Genomic DNA, 26494 nt, shown 5'->3' with positions numbered 1-26494 from the left:
ACTGGACATCACTGAGAAAAGCCTAGCTCCATCATCCTGACACTCACCCTTTACATATTTGTAAACATTGATGAGGTCACCCCTCAGTCTCCTCCAAGCTAAAGGGACCCAGCTCCCTCAGCCTCTCCTCATAAGGGAGATGCTCCACTCCCTTAATCATCTTTGTGGCTCTGCGCCGGACTCTTTCAAGCAATTCCCTGTCCTTCTTGAACTGAGGGGCCCAGAACTGGACACAATATTCCAGATGCGGCCTCACCAAGGCAGAGTAGAGGGGGAGGAGAACCCCTCTTGACCTACTGACCACACCCTTTCTAATGCACCCTAGGATGCCATTGGCCACCTTGGCCACAAGGGCACATTGCTGGCTCATGGTCATCCTCCTATCCACCAGGACCCCCAGGTCCCTTTCCCCTTCACTACTTTCCAGCAGGTCAATCCCCAACCTGTACTGGTACATGGGGTTGTTCCTCCCCAGATGCAAGACTCTACACTTGCCCTTGTTGAATTTAATCAAGTTTCTCCCCGCCCAACTCTCCAGCCCATCCAGGTCTGGCTGAATGGCAACACAGCCTTCTGGTGTGTCAGCCACTCCACCCAGTTTAGGATCATCAGCGAACTTGCTGAGGGTACATTCAGTTCCCTCATCCAGGTCGCTGATGAAAATATTAAACAGCACTGGTCCCAGCACCAGCCCCTGAGGGACTCCACTAGTCACAGACCTCCAGCTAGATTCTGCCCCTCCTCATTGTACAGAAGATTTTTAGCCTACTGTAAATTGGAATCTTACTGTTTCTCCGGTGTAATCTTCCTGCTTCTTCAACTGGAATTAGGAAATTTAAAATTCTGAGGCTTTACATTAAACCATTTGAAGGCTTGGTCAGCCTGAAGTTTAGGTTTTGAAAGTCAAACCTTCCTGTCTGCCCATGGTTAATTTTTTGTAAATTTTACAGACAGAACAGGGACGGATTTGTATTGGATAATCATCTACTAATTATTTGGTTTTAATAATGGGACAGGGACTTTCCTATAAAAGCAAAAATGGACAGGACAAGGGAGAATGGCTTTAACCTGTCAGATGGGAGATTGAGACTTTATGAAGAAGTTCTTCCCTGTGAGGGTGCTGAGGCACTGGCACAGGTTGCCCAAAGAAGCTGTGGCTGCCCCATCCCTGGCAGTGTTCAAGGCCAGGTTGGATGGGGCTTGGAGCAACCTGGTCTAGTGGAAGGTGTCTCTGCCTGTGACAGTGGGTTGGAACTGGATGAGCTTTGAGGTCCCTTCCAACTCAAACCAGTCTGGGATTCTATGAATGAATAAAGTAGACAATAGAGCAATCCTGTATACCTGGCTTTCCACCACCCCCTCACCCCCACCCCACACCCCACACATCCCCCCACCCGCAAAGAAACACTGACAAAGCTCCACGATAGAAATGAACAGACTCTTAAAATTAACAACAAAATTTTGCTTTCAGAAGAGCTTGCAGCTTCTGAAGTAAAATTGATTCATCGTGGTCTTTTCATGGTTCTGCAGACCTTACCTTCACTACATTCTTAGACTGAGGCAAATCAGCTGTTTTGTGTAGGGTCACCAACCTGCCTTAAAACTCATAGTTTGTATGAGTTAACCTAGCCCAGTGTGTCCTTCCTGTGGGGGGGACACTTTAGTGCAAAGCTCCCCACTGCAAACAAGAGCAGTGTCAAACTTGCTAGTTTGGGTTATTTTATATGGGTTATTATATATGCATCAGGATTATTGCAAAATTCTGGTTGGTTGTGTGATGCTTGATTTTCCACTGGTCCCAGTGTAGACCAAGAACATTTTTGCAGCCAAAGATGTGAACACTTTCCCACAATCACATAATCCAGGCAGCATGAACAACAGCTACCAGGGGATTGTTCAGAGGTGTGTAACAAATGGTGTCTAGTATGGGGAGATGTTCTTCAAAGAACAGAAACATTTACTTGGTTTTTACATGTGGTCAGTCCCATCTGAGAAGAGTTTCAGGGTTCAGCCCTCGTCTTTCATAGGCAGTTGTACTGATTCTGGATTTTGGCTCTTTGTGGTAAGCTTGTAGTGCCAGCTACAGCAAAAAGATTCTCTCCTTTCAATCATTCAGCTTTCGACTAAAGGCCCTTGGTCCATATGGCCTACATTTGCAGTTGGACAGACAGTGCTAAGGAATCACAAACCCTGCTGCACTCCACAGGAGACAGAGTCTAGGTAAGCTCAGCCTGTACTACTGGTTAAGTCACCAGAATTGCTGGAAGGTTTTTGAAAACTAAGACCTTACAAAGCAGAACCTCCTCCAGTGTTAGAGAGAACAATGATGTTGGGTTACCCCACAAGCATTCAGCATAATAGAGAACAGATTGTTGGTTCTGACTAGTAGCTCTGTAGGAGATGTCAAGTATTAACATAATAGTGAGTCATGCTTAATATAAACATCACCATACCATGCTATCATTTAGTGATTCATTGACCGACATCATACAGGATTCTATCAGGGCTCTGAGTGCACCAACAGTCTCTGTGAGCTCTTCTCCAGTCCTAGGCTCTTGGATGCCTGGGCTCAAGACTGATTTTGATGCAGCACGGCTGGATAACCTGGGATCAGGTGCTGTGGAAAAAGCTGTGTGAGAAAGAAATTTGAGAAGCCTTCATTCAAGTGCACTCACCATTGGTTCTTGCTGGAGCTATGGTGTAGCCATGCATCTCATATCTCACTGACCCTAGCCTGCTGATTTGACATCCCAGGTGGCATCACACCTTCCTCATCATTGCAGACTTGCCTGACCATCACTGAACTATAGGTGACCCAGGCTACCATCAAGTGACCTGCTTGGCTCTTCTTGTTCAAGTCCTGTGGCATTGTGCCCTGCTCCCTGATTTCCTTGCTGTCACCCCCTAGGGTCCCAGCTCCCCTTGAGCAAAGGCATCCAAACTGAGGAGTAAGGGGAAAAGTTGTAGAGCCTGTTGGTGTACTCAGGGCTCTGACAGAAAACAAGACACCTCTGTGGATGATATAATAAGGGTAGCTGGGCTTTTCAGTTTTAATTCTAGCTGGTTGTAATATGAAATATGCAGAGAAGGCTACCCCATTCCTGGAAGTGTTCAAGTCCAGGTTGGATAGGGCTTGGAGAAACCTAGTCTAGTGGAAGGTGTCCCTGACTGTGGCAGGGGCTTGGAACTAGATGAGCTTTAACTCATAAATATTATATGATAACCATATGATAATATGATAATAAAATACAGCAGAAGGACACTTAGCCTAGAACCTTCTGAGGTTCCTGAGGAATCTAGAAGCACCTGAAACTTAGCATATTTTCAATTCTCTCTTCAAACAGCTGTTTTCCTTGACTCAATAAATGCACAATTGCTATTTATGCTCTTCTGATGCAAAGATCCCACTCACCAGGCTTTTTATACCAAAACCCATTATGAAGTTCTTAAACCAAGAGGTAGTACAAGCAGGACGTCTTGAATAGCTTCCTGCTCCATCAAGGAATTTTAAATTGTCCACTGTATGCTATATAATTTTCTTTACCCAAGAGAAAAAAAAAAAAAAAAAAAAAAAAAAAACCCACCCTACAGGTTAAAGAGAAAAAAAAGGGAGCAGTAGGAAGAAAAGCAAGATCCTCGAGCTGATTTATTATGAATTCATTCTTATGTATAGAACAGGTTTGAGTTCATGTGTCCATTCTTTCCCTGTGTCTCTGCAGCAATAAACAGGCCCTTCTTAGCATTCCAAAGCCGTCATACTTGGAGCAAATGGAGTCCTACTTAGAGAAGGAGCTGCAGGCTCTTGACTGGACTAAAGAGAACACTCAGGAACTGAAGTTACAGGTCTGATACAAGGTTCTCTTAAAAGGAAGCGCTGAGATGGGTATTTAAATATGCTATCCAAAGGAAAAAGACGTAGGCACCTATGGGTAGTATTGAATAAGTGGATTTGCTGCTCAAACTAGAGAACTCACACAGGATTCAGTTTATCTATATATTGGGCTGCTGCTGATTGCGTGTCGTTGAGTTGTTGACCTCTTCTCATGTATTCCACATCTTCTATAATGGTTTCCATTTTCAAATCAAAGCCCAAGTCTTCAAAAGACATGATAATCTAAAGTGGATGTGAAACGGAATTTACATACTAAACTCCTAGAGATTCCTGCCTAAATCCATCAAGCAGCAAGGGTGCAGGTTCCCGAATTTTCACCCCAAAACCTCTCCTTTCTGAAGTTCGGTTTCTGTGTGTGACAAAAAGATGCTTTGTTTTGCCTGAACCTAATCAGGATCCCCAACATTCTTAGTTCTAAGGGGCCTGATCCTGGGAGGTTTGTTGTGAGTGTTTTGAGGACACATCTCATGGAGACATTGAGAACCACCACTTTAATTTAAAACACTGATAGAACAGGAGTGGGTACTCCTGCTTTTGTTATATCCTGACCTTAGAGCATTTATGCAGACCATGGGAAGTTTGCATTTGATTTTCTCTGAATTAATTCATTCAAATTCTCATTCCAAAGGAATCCTGTAGTGATGGGAAAAGTGATAGATGGAAGAAAACAAAGTGTCTAATGGCAAGAGAAAGTAGAGGTTTCATAAGTGCGTTTTTGCTTTGGAATTTTTTTTTTTCCTGTTTTGCATAACATGTTTTAATTTTGTTGTGTTTAATAATGAGAACATTACTTACTGCTAGTGAAGTTTTTGTATGGCCCAGATACAACTCAGGAGTTTGACTATCCTCTCTGAACAAGTTTTAGTCTGCTGAGGAGGTCATCTGCAGAGAGACCTTCTCCACTCTGCCATTGAGCTTCACAAAATGGCAACAAAAGCAGCAATAGGATCTTCTTTCTTACCTTTACGAACATATTGTTACATCCATATTGTAACCTGAATTCCAGTCAGCTCCATCTTATGCTTATCATTTTCATTTTGGAGCTGTGCCCTGACAGACTTGACCAAAGCTTCTATTTCTTTGCTCTCCATCATACTGTAGTGCCCATCAACAGCAGAGAGAACTCCACCTTCATGTGAGGATTTGGGATGGCAGACCAGAGATGGAGAGACAAAGTGCACTGTGTTAGCAGTATTTTTGCAATTATCTTTACTGTCATTAGATGCCATTTACATCAGACAAAATGGCTATCTCTAAATTTTGACAAATAGGCTACTGAATGTTTTCTCAAGCTTGTTTTCTTCTCTTAGCCCTACAGAGAGGTCTTTGAATTCTTCATAGACAGCTTCAAGACGTATAAGCCCTTGCTGTCCGCTATAAGGAATGAATATGAAGTTACTTTGGGTAAGCTTCCTAAACATAAAAAGGACATGGAACTGTTGGAACAAGACCAGAGGAGGGCCACAAGGACAATCAGGGGGCTGGAGCACCTCTTGTATGAAGACAGGCTGAGAAAGTTGGGGCTGTTCAGCCTGGAGAAGAGAAGGCTGTGTGGAGACATAGTAGCCTTCCAGTATCTGAAGGGGGTCTACAAGGATGCTGGGGGGCGGGGGAATCATTAGGCACTGTAGTGATAGGACAAGGGGTAATGGGTTAAAACTTAAACAGGGGAAGTTTAAATTGGATATAAGGAGGCAGTTCTTTACTGTGAGGGTGGTGAGGCACTGGAATGGGTTGCCCACGGAGGTTGTGAATGTTCCATCCCTGGCAGTGTTCAAGTCCAGGCTGGGCAGAGCCTTGGGTGACATGGTTTAGTGCGAGGTGTCCCTGCCCATGGCAGAGAGGTTGTAACTAGATGATCTTAAGGTCCTTTCCAACCCTAACTATTCTATGATTCTATAAGCTTTTGGACTTGGACCTGTGGGGAACAAACACTAATGGAGATGTTCTTACAGAGCTTAGTTGTGTTAGATATGTACATAGGATGAGAAGCCTAAAGAGATGTCAACTGGTAAAACCTTCTTTCTGGTCCATTAGGTCAATTTCTTTCATACATAAGATGTTTTTGGAATCCTTTTTTTCCTATAATACTTTAGATGATCAGATTTAAGGTTTTTAGATATTTTAAATCTTCATCACATACACAGTTCAGGCAACAGCAATGTATCAAGATTTTCTGGGACAATCACAGTTCTGGTGAGGTATATCATACTAATATATTTGGAGGAACTTGCACTGGTAACTTGAAGCTTGAATTACTCCTGAAGGCAGGGCAGAGAACTGAACAGGCTATTCTTAGTGAGCTTTAAACTTTGATTGGCATTCAGGTGCCACAGTGATACCAGGACTTTGTAAACTATCACAGAGGGCTAGAAATAGACTGTAACCAGCAGCTCATATCACACAGGGTACTGAGCAGCTATCAAATATCAGCAGTCTTCTACTGGGACAAACTTTTAAGGGATATATACTGTTTATCACAGTACTTGTTACCTGGACTATCCAAATCACAGGCCCTCATTACAGACAACTGTTCTTTGCACCTTCAACCAGGTGAATAAGTCCATTTTAATCACTCTCTGAAAAATTCTTTTTCAAATCACTTTTATCAGTTTCCTTTCAGAATTCTTTACTAGACATTTCTTTGCTTCAGCTCCCAGAGAGATTAGTGATGCCCATGCTGTAGGTGATATCGTACTGCTTTCTGAAGGGTTTTGGTTTGGTTTTTATTTGATTATTTTTTTGGGGTGTTGGTCATCTTTTTTATGCATTTTGCTTGGATGTGATAGGTCCCTTTTTTCTTCGAAGTCTCTGTAGACAGAAAAACATATCTTTTATGTTTTTTGGAAATCAGCTGAATACCAGTGAACCAGTATGCCATGGTAGCAAACATACTTGAAGGTCTAATAAGAAAATGAGTGGATTTTCTTTTTCCTTTTTTTTAATTGGAATCCTCCCATCTTTCTGAATATTGAGGACTCATTTCCCTAATTACAGATACTACCCTGCTAATGAAGCCTACATGACATCTATCCACTTCTAGCTAAGAGTATTGGATGGGGTTATCAGTAATTTCCGGCCTCCTCCTCTCTGCCCAGTACAGATAACAGCTCACCTGCCTGGCCAAGGAAGCAGAGATCTAATCCAACAGCTTTTGGCCATGGAAACAAGAAGGGCTCACTTCCCAGTCCTGATGGTGCCCTCCTACTGCTTAGACTGCACCAGCTCTGGCACTCACTGGATACTCACTGAGTCAATTCACCCAGCAGGAAAAACAGAGACCAAGAGCCGCAAAGTTTCCTGTTGGTTTAGTGAGCTGACTTGCTCACAAAGGTATCTAAGCTAGGGAAGAGACAAAAGCAAGTGTCTGAAAGCAGAAAGCATACAAAAGGAATGACATTTACTGATTTATAGAACTGAGCTCCTAAATATTTATCTTTATTCTTGAATTATCTCTGACTGTGCTTAACAAGAACAACTTCTTTAAAATCTGTGAGAGGTGGCCATTGTGAGGGCTCCTAAAATCAGCATTTAACATTCTGCTTATAGTCACCCACTAAAATGCTCAGTCTTTAGGTTCAGCTTTGGAGGTGATAAATGGGCCAGTTGGCTTAGGTGGAGTGATGAGACAGCTCTCTATCCGTAGCATTTCAGCTGTCTTTGAAACTGAGACTAAACCTGCTTTACACCACAGCATCGAATTTCTCAGCCAACCAGCTGTTACCTTTGTGGTCTGATTTAGCAGCTTTGTCTTACTCTGTTTTTATTGTCCTAGGCATATGTCCCATATACTACCTTAGCCTAGATGACATTTAAGGTACTCACCACTACACCCACTGCTGGTGTGGGTTCTGCCCTTACGTCTGCTAGCATTACAGTGTAAGCCCACTTCAGTCAGTTTTTTTCAGGTCTGGTTTAAAAAAAAAAACAACCAAAAACCAAAAACAAAACAACAAATCCCACAAAACAACCAAAAAATATATTATTAAATGCTGTTCTAAAAAAGTACTGCTTACACTGTATATTTAGCTGCATCTTTTTGACAAGACATTTGAGGTAGCCAGCTCATGCATAGTTGAGCACACAGGCAGGCAGAAGATGGCTGCCTCTGATAGGTACAGGGATATGCAGCCTGTACTGGCTGCTTCCAATCACTGTTTCCCTTCTACTAGAATTGTACATAGAGCTGTAGCTCCTTTGGGTGCTGAGCCAGCACTAAGGCTTTATGGCATTGTTTCTGGTGTAAATTCACATTAATGTGAAGGTACTAAACAGAATTTGAGAAATATTATCCATATATATTTCCCAATATTTGGAAAAGATTATTGTGGAAGAGTCCTCAAATCCCTACAGCTGTAAGCTTGATCTGAGATAAAGTTTGTGTCACTAAGAGCTCCTCTAAGACAAAGCTAAGTGATAGGGTAGGTCTTCATGGTGATGTTATCCACAGCTTAATCCATTTCTGGATTGAAATAATACTCAGGTTGCTATGTCCACAGGGCCTTCACATTCACTCCTTCGTGGTGCTAAGACTTCTGGGTCCATCCAGCAATTCTGTATTTGCAGTGAGCTGCACTGCAGCCTGAATTCTTTCTAAGTGGGAGAATGTCTGTCTATTCTTGGCATGGGGAGAGTTATGAGAGGTCAGAGAGCTGATGTTCTCAAATGGCACTAGTCAGTGCCCACACTACCAAATAATCACTTTGGCAGCCAACGAATTGTGCTCTACTGCTAGGCAGATAGGATTATAAATATTGCTGCACTTAACTAAAGGGGCTTAGGTAGACTCCTTGTGGTCAGGAGTCAGTTGTGAAACACTCAAACTATGCCTTGAAACACATATGCTGAAACTTTAACACAGAGTTCTTAGCTCACTCTGAGCAACTAAACATCACAATGTCAGAATCCCTGTGCTAATGCTCTAATTTTTGTTATCTCTTACCCTGACACAAGTATCACAATGAAAGAGTTTTGCAAAACCTTTGGTACAGTTACGGCATGGGAGGGAAATTCACACCCAAGTACAATAAGAAAAGTAGTTCCTGTTCTTAGATTCAGGTATGAGTTTTAACTTTTAAAATGTAAACTCTGTTGCATAGTATTTGTACATAAATATACCAGGTTTTACTGAGGAGGCAAAAACCTTCAAGTCAGATAATTCAGTATCCACCATTTCTATCCTTCTGTTCAGGAAAGGGAATGAAGAGTTTTGATTGCTGAATAATGCAGTTATTCGCAAACAAAACAAGGCTTGCTCACAGCCTCCTTTCAATCACACCATATCCCATCTTTGATCATTTTATTCTCCTGGTGGAATTCCATCTAGTCATAAAAAGAAGACTCCACACCAGGGAGGTAACATCAAATGAAATTCTACCATGTAGCTGTAACTAGGATGTGGGACTGTCATGGTTTAAGCCCAGGCCATAAATTAGAACCATGCAGTCTACTTCCCCCCTGACCCTTTCTTCCCCCCGATTCTGGAGGGACGGGGAGGAGAATCAAAAGAATGCAACTCCCACGGGTTGAGATAAGAACAGTCCAGTAACTAAGGTATAACACAAATCACTACTGCTACCACCAATAATAATAATGATAAAGGAAAATAACAAGGGAAGAGAATACAACACCTCATTGACCGATAACTCGCCCCCACCCAGCAGTGATCTAGCCCTTCTGGGAACTCTCCGTTCTACATCCCCGGCATGACGTGCTGTGGTATGGAATACCTCTTTGGCTAGTTTGGGTCAGGTGTCCTGTCCCTGCTTCCTCCCGGCTTCCCCTCCTCCCTGGCAGAGCATGAGACTCACAAAGTTGTTGCTCAGACCAAACATCAGTGTTATCAGCTCTGTTCCCAGGCCAAAAGTCAAAAAAACAGCACTGCACCAGCTACTAAGGAAGGAGAAAAAAATGACTGCTACTGCTAAACCAGGACAGGGACCCAAGTCAAGTACTGTTACTGGGTTCCTCAGTAAATATCCTAAAGACAGATTTTCAAGACAAAGGGGAAATAGCTGAGAGTGAAAAGCACAGGTTACAGCAGAGAAAACCAAGAGCAGCACAGGAGTTCTTTATTTGGTGTTCTGAAGAGAAAGGCAAGATAAGAGACGAAAATCTAAAAGGAGGGGATAGTGGGTAGACAAGAAGTTCGTATACAAAAGGTTGCATGAGACCATGCATTTGGAGACAAGAAAGCAGGTCAAAATTCACAAAGAATGTTCCTTCAGAGAAGAAGATATATTGCTAATTACCAGTAGTCTTTAGCCTCACATGCTGCCTGTGCTTAGATGGGGACCTACCCACCTAGTGAAACATGGCAAAACCATCAGTGCTCATTATGTCCTATCAAAACCTTAAATTCTCAAGAACACAAAATAAAATACTGCTCATTCTTTGTTTTCCAAATCAGAACAAATATCATGAACTAACATCAGAAATCTTGACCAAGTTCATACGCACAGCGAGATAACCATAAAATTATCTTTTAGATAATCCTAAAAGTGATTACCCCCAGTCCCTAGGCACTCACCAGGCCAAGCAACAGAAGCTCCATCTTCAGTCCCACTTCCCACCAGCACTCTTTTGAAGCTGAATATCCCACAGCCCAGCTAAGTGTTAAAGATCATTAGCCACATAAAGTAAGAGAAGAATTCTCTTCAGGCTCAGGTAACTTAGACAATGATGAGTCAAATGTTTCCCAACAGCAGCTGGATGCATTTTATATGTTTGATCTCTTACCTCCCAGTGTCTGATCTTTTGGTGTTAGTAGAAGTTCTGGAGCAGATACTAGCCACTTGGCACAGTTGTGCTGCTGGGTCTTGGCTGGCTCTGGTGAATATCCTGTTCCCTTGAGACAGGTTGTGCTGCCACTGTCAGAAGTCTTCACTTGCATCCATTGTCCCAGCTCTTCCGGGGTCACACATGAAGGGGGAAGGAAATCAGTGTCTTCCTGGTACTAATGTTGTAAGTTCTTACGTAAAAATAAGTCCACTGTTTTACAACACTGAACCTTAGCATCTTTAAATCTGTATTGTTCATCTGCCTGCCACTGCAGTCACACTGATATCTATGGGAAGATTAGTTAAGTCCTTCCAATTTAAATTTCCACTTTATACAGGTCTTGAACAGTTTCAGCTATTCAGGCAGAAATGACACTACTATTGGAAAGCAGTAAGAGCAGAGCTACTGCATGAGGAAGGAGAAGCCAGGGGATGAGGGTGACTGCAGTGCAGTCAAAGCATGGTCTTACAGCACCAAGCAAGGTGCTGGTAGCAGCTGTCCTCAGCAGTTCCAGATGAGGCAGTTAACCCCAGGGTCCATGCATGGTTGGTAGGCGAAGTTAGCAGCACAAGACAGGGACTGAGTCAGGACTGGAGACAAAACTGCAACAGGCATCCAAAAGGATCCATCCAGAAGTGTTACTTGTGATATCAGTCCAAGGTACAGTTAGTATACAGAGACAGGACTAGAAGCAGATACACCTACAGCACAGCTCAATAGCCTCAACCTGTTTAACAGAGCTCCTTGGCTGTGGGCACATGGTGGGTGGATGGAGAATCTAGCTGAGGCTGATCAGGATAATTAAGGTTCTTGGGGCCCTGACAGCTACTATAGCTAATTCAGGAAGCATCAAAGTGTTGGTTGGAAGGAATATTTAGAGTCTCCGGCCCACCAAACAAAACTATCACCTACATTACATCAGCTCAGTCATGAGCTTGTCTGGCTGAGTTTTTGAGATCTTCCCAGGATGGTGATCTTCCATTTGCCTGGGCAATGCATTCCATAGTTGGATCATCCTCTTGGTGGAAAATCAGCAAGAGGAAGAAACAAATTGTCCTACGATTTGTATATAACCTACAGCAATTCCACTGTAGTCAGAGGTGTGATAAGAGCAGGCACAACTGCCTGAACATCCTTTCATCCCTGGTTTAAGTACTAAGCTTAAGTGGTAAAGGTGAAAAAGAACAAGCTTTGGAACAGACGAGGTACGCTTCTTATTCACCTAGCTAGCACTTGGTGAACGTTAAGAGGCTTTGGTTTCATTAGCAAGATCCAAATGCTCATGAGTATCCCTTCCATTTGCAGTTCTAGACCTAGCCAGATCCACTTGCTGGTACTCCCAGGCCTCAGTGCTTCATCGAGCCATACGGAACTTTCTCTGAAAGGAGCAACTGAGAACTTAAACAAAGTTACACTTGCCTTAGAAAGCCCAGAATCCAAATTCTAGCTTGGGCTATTTCAGTTTTACGATTTGGGTGGAGGAGTTTGGGAAGTCTGCTAAAGCCAGAATTCAGTTTCTGAAACAGCATTCAACTGTTCTAACTGGCATGGTTAGATACTGAAAAATTCCTTGGAAGAAGCCACCTAGGCTGCTGACATGCCTGCTGGAGGCAGCATGGTTGTGGAGACATAGGCAGACCAGCATTGCTACAGAGGGCTGGTATTTACATGAGAGTAACAGAATTCAGAATTCTCATCAGAATAGTCAGAGGTCCCCAGGACGCTAGTTTTCTTCTGAGCAACAAGTAAAACACCCTCTTGATTCTTTCCCTATCCAGCAGCTCAGGCAGGTGTTGGCAGTGAGTGGATGTAATCACATAATGAAATGCTTATCATGGGAATAGGCTATAGTTTTACCCATAGACCCAGTTCTTCAAGATTTCTGATAGTTTTACTTTGACACTAATTTAAAATGCAATTAAAATTCAAAATTACAGCAAGAAATTTAAAGTACAGCACAAATACAATCCCATGTTGCCATCCAAGATACATTTTTGTCACCAGTTCCAGTGGAGTAGATTGGTAAGAGCAGCGGCTTATTTTCTCCTGTGTGATCAGCAACAGGGACAGAATATCTTGCTGGAAGGTTTTCTAAATACAGGCGTACATCAGAGAGATGGTGTACTCAGATGATGAAATGTATGTAATTCGCTTTCTAGAAGGCTAAGCGCTCAGACTAGCCTTCTATAACACCCTTCTGCATGCTACATCTGAGCTTGAACTGTCGGTTATACTTCCATCCCATCAATCCTTTTCTAGAGTGTTCTCTCTGACACACCAGAGCATTCCAGAGTTCCCACTGATGTTGTGTTCCTGATCAGCTCAAGCCTCTGTTTCCTGCAGGTGGAGCATCTGCAGGCAAGTGTAGCTGAGGAGTATTCCTGCTATCTCAATGAGCACAGTGCCCGCAAACTGCTTCTGGAAAAACTGAATTATATGAATGCACAGCTGGACACAAGACCTTGCCAAGAACAAGGTAGAGAGAGTGGATCTCTGGAAGAACCTGTCCTGCACAGAGACCCAAATGCACACACATGGGTGCAGCAGTGCAAAAGAAATTCAGAGTATTTCTGAAATATCCTCAGATATGCTTTGATTCTTGAGAGAAGTTAGAGAAATTCATGGACAAAAATTCCATAAAGAGGTAGGAAAGGGAATAAGCAGGGAGGTACCTAATAGTGTGATCCGATTCCATAAGTCATTGCTTTATATTCTTGTACACTGTTGCTCAGCACAAGAGATAAACAAATGCAAAAGTTCTTTACGGTTTTTTGACTCCAGTGCCAACTGACATCTGACCCATCCACAGGTGGCAGCTTTGTGCCTGTTCACGTTTCAGGTGTCACAAATACCTAGCATAGAGGTTACTCACAGTGGTAGGGACTTTTCAGTGTGCATGATCTCTGTTGATCCACAGTCACGTTACAGGCACCCATAGTGCTACTGCTTCTTACTCTCTGGCTGTAGCCATTGCGTCTGCATAAAGGGCTCACTCACCTGGGGTCCTCTCTGTCAATCAAAACTAAACCTGACCTTTCACATATGTATGTGTCTATGGGAGATGAGGTAGGACAGTGGATGGGAATGGGAACACTGCAATATACTTGTGGACTTGCAGTTTTTCAACAGTAATACCGTCTGCACCCATTCAGCTCTTGCTGACACTTTGTAGGGTTATGTGGTCTAAAAGCTTAATAGATGGTTTTGAAAACTACAACTGCAATTTTACTGTCACGGGCTTTCAGCAGTGGCTGTTGTCAAGGGTGAAGATATGGTGAAGTTAACTCTGGCATTGAAGGTAGCCTGGCAGGACCTCACAAAAGCCCATGCAACGCTGAACCAAATGAAAGCAAGCTATGGAGATGATGTGCCCAGAACAGATTTTGAATCACTGGAGAAAAAATACTCCAACTTACTTCAGGAGGTAAGCATAAGCTCTTAATTTTTGAGCTACACCACACATACAAAAATGCAGCATAACGCTTCAGTATTTAAATTGGCATAGGGACTCAGTAAACCCAGAGCTCACATAAGGGCACTTCTTTGTTCTTTGTATATAAAATACATGAAAAGTCACTGTCTTCTAATTCCAAAAGCTCCCTGTCTATTGGAATTACAGACTGCCTGAGTACTCAGTGCACCATCACAGACCCTTAACAGCAGGTTTACCTCAGTTAATACAATAAAAGCAAGGATAGCCCACAGAGCACCAGGAGCCTACAGACTATTGGCTTGAGCACTATTCTCTGAAGTCATCATAGATCTAAAAAAATGAACTAGGTTCACCTCACATACATTGCACAGTGTTGTCCAAAACCACTGCTGGCCTACTAATACTTATCTGTCTAGCTGGGGTTTTGCCTTTTCCAATAGAATTAAATGACTTCTTTAGTCTTCTGGGACTCCAAGGTCATCAACCCAGCTTTGGGGCTGATCTATGCATTTTCCAGCTGTAAAGATCTGGACTAGGTTCCTCATGTTTTATCTGTTTGCTGCCTTTTCAGAATAAAAGTCTGACAGCTTAGCTTGCACTGGAGATGCATAGGAGCAATGCCAAGTCACATGCAAGATAGGGTCTGCTTCTAACCTTCCAGCAGCAGTGTGGTAGTGACCTGAGCTCTAGGAGAGTGGAAAAGAGACCACATCAGATCCCACCATGTAGGTAGTGCACAGCTGTCAAGAGGGTTGGATGAAAACCTCCATTAAGTTAAAAAAGAAGTACCTGTGGCTATGCTTCAGAAAAGTAGTGCCAGGCTGATCAAGATATATTTGGGCCATCGACAGCTTCATCCAAGCCCTGACTGTCAGCACAGCTTGATCCACTGCTCATGTCCCTGTGTCAGGGCATAATAAATACAGACACAGCCCTCAAGACCCAGACCAGAGGTGTGGGTACCTCTGAATCCCAATGGACCTTTGTACTAGTACAGCAGAGATAAATCATATCAAAAATAAATACTTTCTAAATAAAATATAGTTGATTTGAAGAGGACGGGTGGACAAATTTCTAGAACAGAAGCCTGTGTTTCTCCTGTTCTCTCCTAGTAGATTAAGATATATTTCTAAACACAAAAACTGGTATAAAAGGGTCACTCACATGTTTTTCAGAAGTTTTTGTAATTGGTAACAATAAATTTTAATAAATAATTTATTTCCTTTCTGATCTCAAAGCAGTTATCCAGACACCACTCTCTGTAAGTCTATGGACTACACCTGACTGCTGACCTGAGCTGTCCAGCAGTTGTCAGAAACAGAAAATTTCTGTTACTCTGGTTAGTTTGTTACAGTCCTCCTTTCTGTATCCTTTAGACAAAGGCTCTGCAGAAGAATTTTAATCAGCTCCATAAGGCATATGAAGCACTTCTGGAAATCCAAAGAGAGACTGCAGAAGAGCGAGACAACTTCCATGCTGAACTTCAACAAGTTCAGCACAACAGCGCACCCTGGCCAAAATGGGCAAAGTGTTCAGGTACTAAATGTACTTAGTAGTGGTTTGCTTAAGGCAGCCCATCTTTAAACACTTTCCTATGGTGCATTTCTTATCTGCAATGCCCCATTTTCTCTGAGGCTTTTAGGAGTGCCTGAGTATTCCCTTTTGCCTTACTGATCTTTGGAGACAAACTAGGTGTCTAGAGATCTGATGCTATTGTAAGGCTCCTACTGGGATTCACACAAAACCATTTTCCTTTTCTAGCAGCTCAGTGTCGTCTTGCTGTTACAGAGGTGATTCCTGGTGGGGTTGACCAGTGGCATCTTCTGGCTAAGGGGAAGACCAGCGATGAGCTCCTGGATGTGCAGCTGGAAGAAATAGGAACAAGAGTGCTAAAAGAGATGAAGGTCTTCTGTGGACAGGTATGTACAAGCTTTCTTCACTGCCTGTTTCCACTGAGAATAATTGGTAATAAGTATCCACTACAAAGGTGGGAGGATTGCTTTCGTGGCTGGTGTCCTCAATATCCACCTTCCCATCAGTGTAACCACTGAAAACTTTAAAGCTAGGAAAACTCAGGTGCAGTAGGAAAGCTGAAACTGAGAGCGAGCATACTGAAGACACAGCTGAAGTGGCCACACTTTACAATGATTCCACATGAATCATCACACATGCAGGTGGGCTAGAGCCCCTGCTAATGCTGCACTATATGGCTGAGCCAAATTAACAGCTTCCTGCTGCTGAAAAGCCTTGTCCTTCTCCCCTGTCCCTAACCCCAACACTGGCTGCAGTGACAGGGAAGTGTCCAGCAGAGTGGTACTCATTTATTCCCAGGTTAGTTCTCTGCTGATGAGATTAATTAAGACAAGCACTAGAACGACTAAGAGTAAGTAGCAAGACTACACAGGAAATGACTTATTGTGGGAGCTGTAAAATAATTCAACTCACACTATCTTGAGCTGGAAGGCTGCCTGGTGGAAAAGGACCTGGGGGTGCTGATTGACAGAGCTGAACATGAGCCAGCTTGTGTATCAGCACCATGTGGCCAGCCAGACCAGGGCAGTGATCATTCCCCTGTACTGGGCACTGGTGAGGCTGCACCTCGAATCCTGTATTCAGTTCTGGGCCCCTGACCACAAGGGAGACATTGAGGTTCTGGAGCGAGTACAGAGAAGGGCAACGGAGCTGGGAAAGGGCCTGGAGCACAAGTCTGATGAGGAACAGCTGAGGGAATGGGGGGGGGGGGTGTCAGTCTGGAGAAGAGAAGGTTCTGGGGGGACCTTATTGCTCTCTACAGCTACCTGAAAGGAGGATAGAGCCAGCATGTGGCTAGTCTCTTCTCCCAAGAACAAGCGACCTCAAGCTGCATCAGGGAGGTTTAGACTGGAGATGAGGAACAATTTCTTCCCCAAAAGGGTGGCCAGGCATTGGAACAGGCTGCCCAGGGCAGTGGTGGAGTCACCATCCCTGGAAATGTTCCCAAACTGTGTAGAGGAGGCCCTTAGTAACATGGTTTAGTGGTGGACTTGACAGTGCTGGGGATCAGTTGGACTTGATGATCTTAAAGGTCTTTTCCAACCTGGCTGATTTTATGATTCGATGATCCTATGATTGCACTGCACCCTAGCACCTGGGGGAATCCAGAAATGCTAAGGGGACAAGGAAATGTTATCAGGATTCTTAGAATCATAGAATAATAGAATAATTAGGGTTGTAAAGGACGTTAAGATCATCTAGTTACAACCCTCTGCCATGGGCAGGGACACCTCACTCTAAGCCATGTCACCCAAGGCTCTGTCCAACCTGGCCGTGAACTCCGCCAGGGATGGAGCATTCACAACTTCCCTGGGCAACCCATTCCAGTGTCTCACCACACTCAGAGTAAAGAACTTCCTTATATCCAATCTAAACTTCCCCTGTTTGAGTTTTAACCCGTTACCCCTTGTCCCATCACTACAGTCCCTAATGAAGAGTCCCTCCCCAGCATCCCTATAGCCCCCCTTCAGATAGCGGAAGGCTGCTATGAGGTCTCCATGCAGCCTTCATTTCTCCAGGCTGAACAGCCCCAACTTTCTCAGCCTGTCTTCATACAGGAAGTGCTCCAGTCCCCTGATCATCCTCATGGCCCTCCTCTGGACTTGTTCCAACAGTTCCATGTCCTTTTTATGTTGAGGACACCAGAACTGCACACAATACTCCAAGTGAGGTGTCATGAGAGCAGAGTAGGGGGCAGGATCACCTCCTTCGACCTGCTGGTCCCACTCCTTTTGATGCAGCCCAGGATATGGTTGGCTTTCTGGGCTGCGAGCGCACGCTGAAGCCAGCTCATGTTCATTTTCTCATCGACCAACACCCCCAAGTCCTTCTCCGCAGGGCTGCTCTGAATCTCTTCTCTGCCCAACCTGTAGCTGTGCCTGAGATTTCTCCAACCCAGGACATGATAGCAAGCATAACTGTGCCCAAAGGTCTTCTCAGGGACACAGCAATATTTCTTGGTCCTTCAACATCTCTTCCTCAGCCTTTCCAGAACCCTGAACTGTTTGCCCAGCCATTCCTGAAAGAGGTTTCCAAGGAAGATCTTTCCTGTTCTGTATTTGCTGGGTAGAACCTCTCACACAGTCCTATTTTGTCCACCTTGGAGCACTTGAGGCACACTGCAGAGGTGCTGACATGTGTGTTGTATAGTACTGGGAATGAGACTCACACAGATGACTCATTTTAATGGCTTTAGATGCTGAGGATGTGGCTTTGGTGCTACACCACTGTCAGTGAGGTGAATGCCTTACCTATGTCTGCTTCTTTTCCATTCCTTAGGGAAAAGGTGACAATGTTCCTGTGTACCTGAGGCATGAAGGTGAAGTTAAGAACAGAAAGCTGACTCAGAATGATGTGGTGAACATCCTAAAGGATGTCTGGAAGGAGAGAATTGCACTAGAACAGGTTTGTCCCAGTTTCCTTCACAAACAGCATTTGCTATGATGTTCCATCCAGTTTGGGAAGTAGGGTCTCCCCATGTCCTGCCTACTGTTTCATCTGAACTGAGCTGCAGGAAACATTTTAACACCAAATGGCCTCAGCTGGCAGTAATCCTGTGCCTGGCAGGGCTTGCCAGGAATGTGACTCATGGATTAGGACAGTATCACCTGGATAACCTGGCATAGCTCCATCCCAGGCCAGAGGCCTACTCTGCAGCTCCTGCTCCCAGAACAGCTGAGTTGCTCACGACGCTGGTGATGCCCAGCCACCACTGCAAATTCAGAGGTATTCAGGAAACCAGAACTCAGTGCCACGTGTCCAGGGCTGTATACTGCAGCAGTCCAGCAGTTGTTGCAAGAGCAGAAACAGGAGGAGTCAGTGAGAACTCCTGCACAAGACAGGGTGTGCAGGGGAGGAACTGCTGCAGTCAACCCGAGCCAAATCAGCCACACTCAGGAGTCCAAGACCTCAGCTAGCTCAGCTGCTGCTACTCTGGGGTGTGATGGTGCACTATGGACCACTATGCCATCACCACTAGGCAACATCTGCTCCTAGGTGGTAGAAACCTTGGCAACATCTGCACAGCCAGAGCATTGCCAGGGGCTTTTGCTGGGTTAATTTGAATCCATGCCAATCCGTTATTAAGCTTCATAGTGTTTGTGTGAGAGAGGAACAGGTGGCACTGCAGGAAAAAAAGGGAGTAGAGGCAAAAAATAATTCACATTAGTTCATTTACCAATACAAAAGTGCTTTGATTTTGTTACACAAACCCCAAAGCATTTGCCCTTCTTTGTGGGCCAAGAAGGGTGGGTTGGGATTGACAACTGGAGACCAAAGGGGCCTGTCTTGGGTGATACAAGACTCAAAAGAGAATAAAAGTAACTATTTAATTCTTCCCGTATTAAGGACAAGTATGAGACCATATCCCCAGCTACTGGTCAAGCCCTGTCACTGTGTCTCAGTCATATGAGAGCAACCTTGAGAGAGGCAAAGTCGCTTTACAGATCTCTTCTCTTGAGCTAGAAGCCTAGAAACATCACTGAGATAAGCCCTAAATAGCTTAATGTTTTCTATGGCAGCTGTCCTTTTACTTCCAGCTTGGTTTCCTGGGGAAATAGTGTTGCTGCAGTCACTGTCTGGCTCTACTTTTTTCCAAGAACTGCTTCCATTTCCCAACCCATGAGCCAAGCTCAGCTAAATCTGAGGGAGCAGTAGCACCTCACAGGTAGCAAGTTTCTACATATTTCACAAGCACAGGTAGGAGAAGAGATATTTTGTGAGTGGCCTCAGCAATGGGAGAGTTTCATTTATCTGGGAGAAACATTTCAAATGACCTAACAAGGGGAAGGGTCCAGCCAGCACTACTGCTATGTTAGCACTGTGTGGGATCCCATCCCCAAAAGACAAACTGTATGCAAACAGCTGGAGTTTCATGGGCATACTTGATCTGGTTCTGCTGCTTATGGGACTTACTTGTTACCTGCAGACAGGGAAACAATCCAGTCTGTCCGAGTTCTTTCTCAGCTACCTCCAGAAGCAGTATGGAGATGCCACTGCCATGGAATGGTCTTATACCCTCTTTGATAACATGCGGCTCTGTTGATCAAACCACATCGTGAGCTCAACCTACACTGTACTCATCGGGCAGGTAGGCAACCCACAGCCCAGTGCTGTTCTGCCCAGACAGCCCTTGTGGCACTGGCAGCAGGCAAGGGCAATGTTCACTGCAAAGCAGCTTCACCTCCCATTCCTCCCCCTGGGAAGCTGCACCTTCTCATGGTGGTGAAAGCTGACATACACTAGAGAAGGGAATCCTGTCCATGCAAGACACATCAGGCTCTCGCTGCTCCTAACAGAGCTTCTAGAAGATCCCATTTCTTCCAAACACTTTGAGTAATACGATACCTGCTCTCTCCTGTGTTTCACAGGTGGGTGAAGAACAGTACCACAGACAGAATCAGCTCATTTCCAATCTGCAGGAGGAGCTGGCTGCCTGTGACAGCTCAAACAGTGGATTCTTGACAAGCAAGCAGTTCAGGCAAAAGCCCTACTGCTGCCCATGAGCTCCGCCCACATCTGGCACACGTCAGAGGTCGTGACGCACTGATTCTGTCTGCTCTCCTTACCTGCCAGTGCAACCAGGCGGGAAGTTTTTTTCTCACCTTTAAATTCCTGTCTCTATACAGCACAGCCCTGAGGGAAGCTTTTCCCCTGAAAAGGAGTCAATCCAGGAACTGGTTGATGCAAGCAGGTGCAAGTTGGACAGCAATGAGACCTCATTGACTACATATCCTTATTCAAAGAGGTAAGCTGATGTTAAGTCTTCCTTTTGATTCAGATTAAGTCTAATTTAGTAATTAAATTTATCAGATTAACTATGTTTATTAGACTAACAAAGTTGCAGTGCCCACCAGAAGCTCTAACACCTGAAGACCATCTCAAGACAACAGCAATTCAAGCTTGTGTTTTCCTGTGATAGGAGTTTTTCCATATTCTTTCTCTTTATTTTCACTTTTCATGTGGAAATAACATTTCTGGGAGGGCTGGGCTATTTTATACACACTGGTGGACTGCTCCTATCCAAACTGGAACACATGTTGAGTGCTAACACACCTGTAACTTCTTTCAGGATGAGAAAGGGAATGCTGAACCTTTTCTTGCCAAGCTCAGGACCCAGTATGTCAGAGGGAAGCAGGAGGATCTGGGACAGCTGAAGAATGACCTGGGAAATGTAACATAAGTGTGGAGGGAACGGGCTGATGTGGGCAGCAGACCAGGACAGCATGTTCAGAGGGAACCCTGGCTGTGAATATGCATAAATACGAAAACTTGGCTGGGCCCTGCTCTGCAGAACACTGCACAGCAGCAGTTCCTGACCCAAAGGAGTTGGATATGGCAAGCAGCGAGTAGAGACAATGGGTTGCACCAGTAATCCCCTTCAGCACCTGAAATCTCACATCTCAATACCCCTTAGCTCTCCAGAAATAGTAGTAAAATCCTGTAAATCCTTAGGGAGTGGTTCTGAGGAGTGTGAAGAGCAAATGGGACTGACAACTGCAGATTTAAAGGTGCTAATCTGAGAAATAATTCCACCTCAAACCAAGAGGCAGTTACTGCCTACAGAAAAAGGCTGGCGCCATGCACGAAGCACTGAGGAGAACACCAACGGTAGGTAGATGCCCATGAAGTTATGTACTGTCCAATATGGGCACTGAGTTAGCAATAGAATATATAGTTGTGCAGCAAAGGATATCACAATGCACGAGAGAGTGAAATTAAGGTCTTCCCATGTTATCACAAAGGTAACATTTCCTAATTTCCCTTCAGTTTGAAATTTTATACTTAGTCTTTATTACATGTGTGTTTAAAAAACAAAGGGATACTAGTAGAAGCAGAGATAACAATACCAAAAGTCATCTTTGCTCTGCATTTCAAGCAACATGGATTCTTACTGTGGCACCAGTAAGTATTCCTTTCACCTACCACAGCACAGCAGTAACTGACTTGGTTTTGAACAGGGAGGTGAAGGCAGATGATCTGAAAACCGCCTTCTGCACAATCGATCCTGGTATTGATGATCAGACACTGGATACCTACATTGGCCTGGCTTATCAGGTCCAAACAGATGAGCCAGCCCAAAAAGCTGTGCCTGTGGAAACTGTCCTCACTGCTGGAGATGTGAGACGAGTAGGGCCCTAACCCGGGGTGGGAAGCATAACAGGCTTTGAAGGAGAGCAAGGAGACCTCCAGTGTTAAAAATAAATTGAACGTTTGATCAACAGGTTTGAATACTAAGCCGAGTAGAGTTACTGCACTAAATACTTATTCCCATGCACACAGAGATACAGCTAGTAACCAGCAGCTGAGAGGATAGGCTAGTTTGAACTATCAGAAGCACTTTCAGCTTAAGCAGCAAAGCCCTGCAATACAGTTTTGCAGCCTCTGCAGAGTCATTCCGGCTCAGCCAGACTCGCAGTGGGAAATTGTCTGATTCCTAGATAGAGGCTTCACCCCCCCACAGCACCAGGACACTGCAGGGGCTTGGGCTTTGGCTGGTGACAGTATAACTGTTGCTCCAGCAACTGGAAGCAGAACCCAAGAAGCCATCATCAAACTGTGGGCTGCAATGTGGCTGCTTTAGGCCTTGAGCTTTATGGTCCCTTGGCTAACAGAGGAAAGGTTTCAACGATTCACTTCCAAAACCAGGAGCCAGCAGTATAGTCAGGGTACAAGTGCAAGGTGAGTTCAGCCTACACCAAATCTGCTGTCATGCCTCTCCCCAGGGAGACTTGGTGTAGCTGTTGTTGTCCAGTACAAAGTCACTTCAAAAGAAATTCAAGTGCTGCCCCACAAGTAGGTTTAACTGAACTCCATTTTGCTCAAGAGTTCTGGCAAAGTATTTGCCACTTTCAACTTGTCTAATCTTGTGTCTTTTCCAATCTTCATATCCATTGCTGGTGAGAGCTTTATTAGTAAGAGACTGTATTAATGTTAATAAGCAGGGAATACAAACTATTAAACTAATAAATACTATTAAAATAAAGGCTCCTAAAACAATTAATTTCTTTACCCATGCACTAAGCCTAGGAAATAAGCCTGAAAAAGGGTTCCAGGCATCTTCAATCTGGAGTTTTCCTGTAAGATCCTTAAGAGTTTGTATACTCTTGTGAACCGATTCAGAGTGATCTGAAAGGTTCATGCAACATAAACCTTCAAAGTCCTGACATCCATGGCCATGGGCAAGAAAAAGGAAATCTATGGCAGCTCAATTTTGTAAGGTCACATGTCTTACTGAATCTACATCAAGAAGGAGGCTGGAAAGAGCACCAGATGTCGCATTTGTTTGCTTTGCAAGCGAGCATCCTAATTTATTTAGAATCGCAAGAGCTTGTGCAGTGGCTACTCCTGGTGCAAGAAAAGATGCTGAAACTATTTCTGCAGGATTCCAAAGCGTTACCTCATCCTTACAATCATGAGTAGAAGCGTGAACCGATCTTTTTATCCAGTGGAGATGATGGAATCTGGTATGATCAAGTATCATGGAAATATTTGGGGTTAACATCATTAATCTGCCTAGGCTACAAGGACCTCCTCGTAGATAGGAAGGTATACCAGGCCATGCTTGGTCTCCACAGATCAAAAAGATACTTCAAGGGAGCAATATTGGTGCCTTTGAAGAATGAGAAAAATTAACAGAAGTATAATTGCGCCATAAAGAAGCATTTCGATAAACAGCTAAAGGGGAGTTCACATTTTGTACTAATGATTGGTTTTGTCCTGTATAATTAAAATACAGACACATGTCCATTTTTACAGATCCTAACAGATCAATTTCTTGTGGTTCTAGGAAAGTCATTGATTGATGTACCACCCACCCATCCCATGTATCCACAGGGTGGGGTAGCGTCACCATGGCCATTGAGGAAGGGACTACAGTTAATGTCCAGTTATCTAAAGGTAGTCCCACTAAACATGTGCTAAAAGGATTCATAGAAGAGGCAACCGATAGACACAACACGTTTTGTCCAGTTGCATTAGCCAGTGTCACCCAAATATTTTCTTTTGGCTGAGTAGGAAGCCATGGCAAGGTCAATCCCCTTGTAACAAAGATATAAAGTAAGTCTAAATGATTTCATTGCTTGATCCTGAGTTTCAGGGGTCAGATAGGTGTTGACTCCCACTGTGGTCTAGGATCTTGCTTTATTCTGGTGTGGTGTATCCATGATGCTTGTTCCTTAATCTTAATTGCTGTATGAGAAGTCAGCAACACTTGAAATGGACCTTCCCACTTGGGTTCCAGAGGTAAATCTGAAAGAGATCTGATGTATACATAATCTCCAGGTTTAATATTATGCACAGGTCCATCAAGACCTCAAGCTCTAGTCCCCAGGACTAGTCTTTCTATATCTTGGAGTTGTTTTTGCATGCTCATTATGTAGTTGTAGAGGACCTCTTCCCCTACTTGTGCTGAAGTTCCAGCTTGAACAATATATGGTCTTCCATATAATATTTCAAAAGGACTCAGGCCGATTTTTACTCAAGGCTTAGTCCTAATTCTTAGCAAAGCCAGAGGTGGAGATTGAAGCCAGGACAAACTAGCCTCTTGTCCCAGTTTTACAGTTTGCAACTTAATTAGATGGTTCATATTTTCCACTTGACCACTTGCTTGTGGATTATATGGGGTATGTAACTGCCAATCAATTCCTAAAAGTTTACTAACTTGCTGAACAACTTTTGCAATGAAATGTGATCCCCGATCCAAGGAGATTACTGCTGGGACCCCAAATCTTGGTATTATTTCTTGTAAAAGTATTTCGGGTACTTCTCTGGCTTTATTGGTTCGGCAAGGGAATGCTTCTGGCCATCATGAAAAGGTATCTGTCATGACCAACAGGTATTAAAACCCCCCTTCTCTTGGGAGTTCTGAGAAATCAATTTGCCACTATTGATAATGTTGCCCAGATAATTTCCTTTCCCTATTTGACCGAGCTGAACTTTAGGACTTGTCTTGCGATTATTCTGCAAACAAATTTCACACTGCTGTGTTACTTGCTTAATGGTGGTATATAAATTTCGGGCAATCTTAAGTTTGCTCAAGTATTTGTACAGGGCCTCTACTCCCCAGTGGGAATTCTTATGTTCTGCCATGACTATTGCCCACAGTAATACAAATGGTATTATCATCTTACCTTGTGGAGTCTTTGCCCACCCACTTTCTTCTACTCTTCCTCCTAAATCCTCAATTAACTTTTGATCATGAGATGGTTGAATTTGAGATCCTCAGGACAGGGAGAAGAGCGTGCAGCAAGCTCACTGCCCTGGACTTCAAGAGAGCAGACTTTGGCCTCTTCAGGAACCTGCTTAGTAAGGTTCCATGGGATATAGCCCTAGAGGGCAGGGGAGCCCAAGACTGTTGGTTGATATTCAAGGATCACCTACTGATGAATGGGGTGGGTGCCCTGGTGACAGAAGATACAGAGAATTCAGAGTTGCTGAATGCCTTCTTTGTCTCTGTCTACTCTGCTGGAGGCTGTCCTGAGGAGCCCTGTACCCCTGAGGACCCAGAGGAAGTCGGGAAATTGGAGGAGTTTCCCTTAGTTGATGAGGACTGGGTTAGGGAGCAATTAAGCAATCTGGACATCCATAAATCTATGGGTCCAGATGGGATGCACCCCCGGGTACTGAGAGAGCTGGCTGAAGTCATTGCTGGACCACTCTCCATCATCTTTGCCAAGTCTTGGGAAACGGGAGAGGTGCCTGAGGACTAGAGGAAAGCAAATGTTGCTCCAGTCTTCAAAAAGGGCAAGAAGGAGGATCCGGGTAACTATAGACCGGTCAGCCTCATCTCCATCCCTGGAAAACTGAAGGAACACCTTGTCCTTGGTGCTGTGAGTGTTGCATCCCAACTAGAAAGAAGTGCAGCAGGAGGGCCAGGAGACCTCCTTGGATGGATAAGGAGCTGCTGAGGAAAATTCGAAGGAAAAAAGAGGCTTATAAAGTTGGAAGCAAGGACAGGCAGCCTGGGAAGAATACAGGGATGTTGTCCAGGAAGCTAGGAACCAGGTTAGGAAAGCTAAGGCCCAGTTAGAATTAAATTTGGCTAGGGATGTGAAAGATAACAGGAAGGGATTCTGTAAGTACATAGCGAATAAAAGAGAATAGGGACAACGTAGGCCCCCTCTGGAAGCTACCGGAGAACTGGTGACCCTGTATTTAGAGAAGGCTGAGTTCTTAATGACTTCTTTGCCTCAGTCTTCACTGGCAAATGGTCTGACCACACCACCCAAGTCTTGGAGGGCAGACACAGGGACTGTAAGAATGATGACCCCAGGCCCACTGTAGGAGAAGATCTGGTTTGAGACCATCTTCAGAACCTGAACGTACACAAGTCCATGGGACCTGATGAAATCCATCCA

At 44.2% G+C, this 26494-nt stretch overlaps 1 protein-coding gene across 1 annotated transcript in view; it reads left to right on the top strand.

Moving 5' to 3' along the window:
- The window catches only part of TSNAXIP1 (translin associated factor X interacting protein 1), a gene marked incomplete at both ends in the record, with an annotated part of 36762 nt that overhangs the window by 2871 nt on the left and 7397 nt on the right, over positions 1–26494 (top strand). Inside the window, 19 exon segments of the mRNA XM_080638356.1 lie at positions 2117–2220; positions 3720–3843; positions 5203–5296; positions 10638–10723; positions 13016–13148; positions 13918–14096; positions 15482–15641; positions 15867–16024; positions 18417–18542; positions 20065–20178; positions 20182–20226; positions 20507–20616; positions 20765–20796; positions 20799–20846; positions 20849–20883; positions 21208–21314; positions 22097–22265; positions 22751–22817; positions 22862–22931. Coding sequence (XP_080494482.1) covers positions 2117–2220; positions 3720–3843; positions 5203–5296; positions 10638–10723; positions 13016–13148; positions 13918–14096; positions 15482–15641; positions 15867–16024; positions 18417–18542; positions 20065–20178; positions 20182–20226; positions 20507–20616; positions 20765–20796; positions 20799–20846; positions 20849–20883; positions 21208–21314; positions 22097–22265; positions 22751–22817; positions 22862–22931 — 1961 coding nt within the window.

The sequence above is a fragment of the Psittacula echo genome (assembly GCF_963264785.1).
Source record: "Psittacula echo genome assembly, chromosome: Z".
NCBI lineage: Eukaryota > Metazoa > Chordata > Aves > Psittaciformes > Psittacidae > Psittacula > Psittacula echo.
The sequence above is the reverse complement of the archived record's forward strand: the minus strand, read 5'-3'. Positions and strand labels throughout refer to the sequence as shown.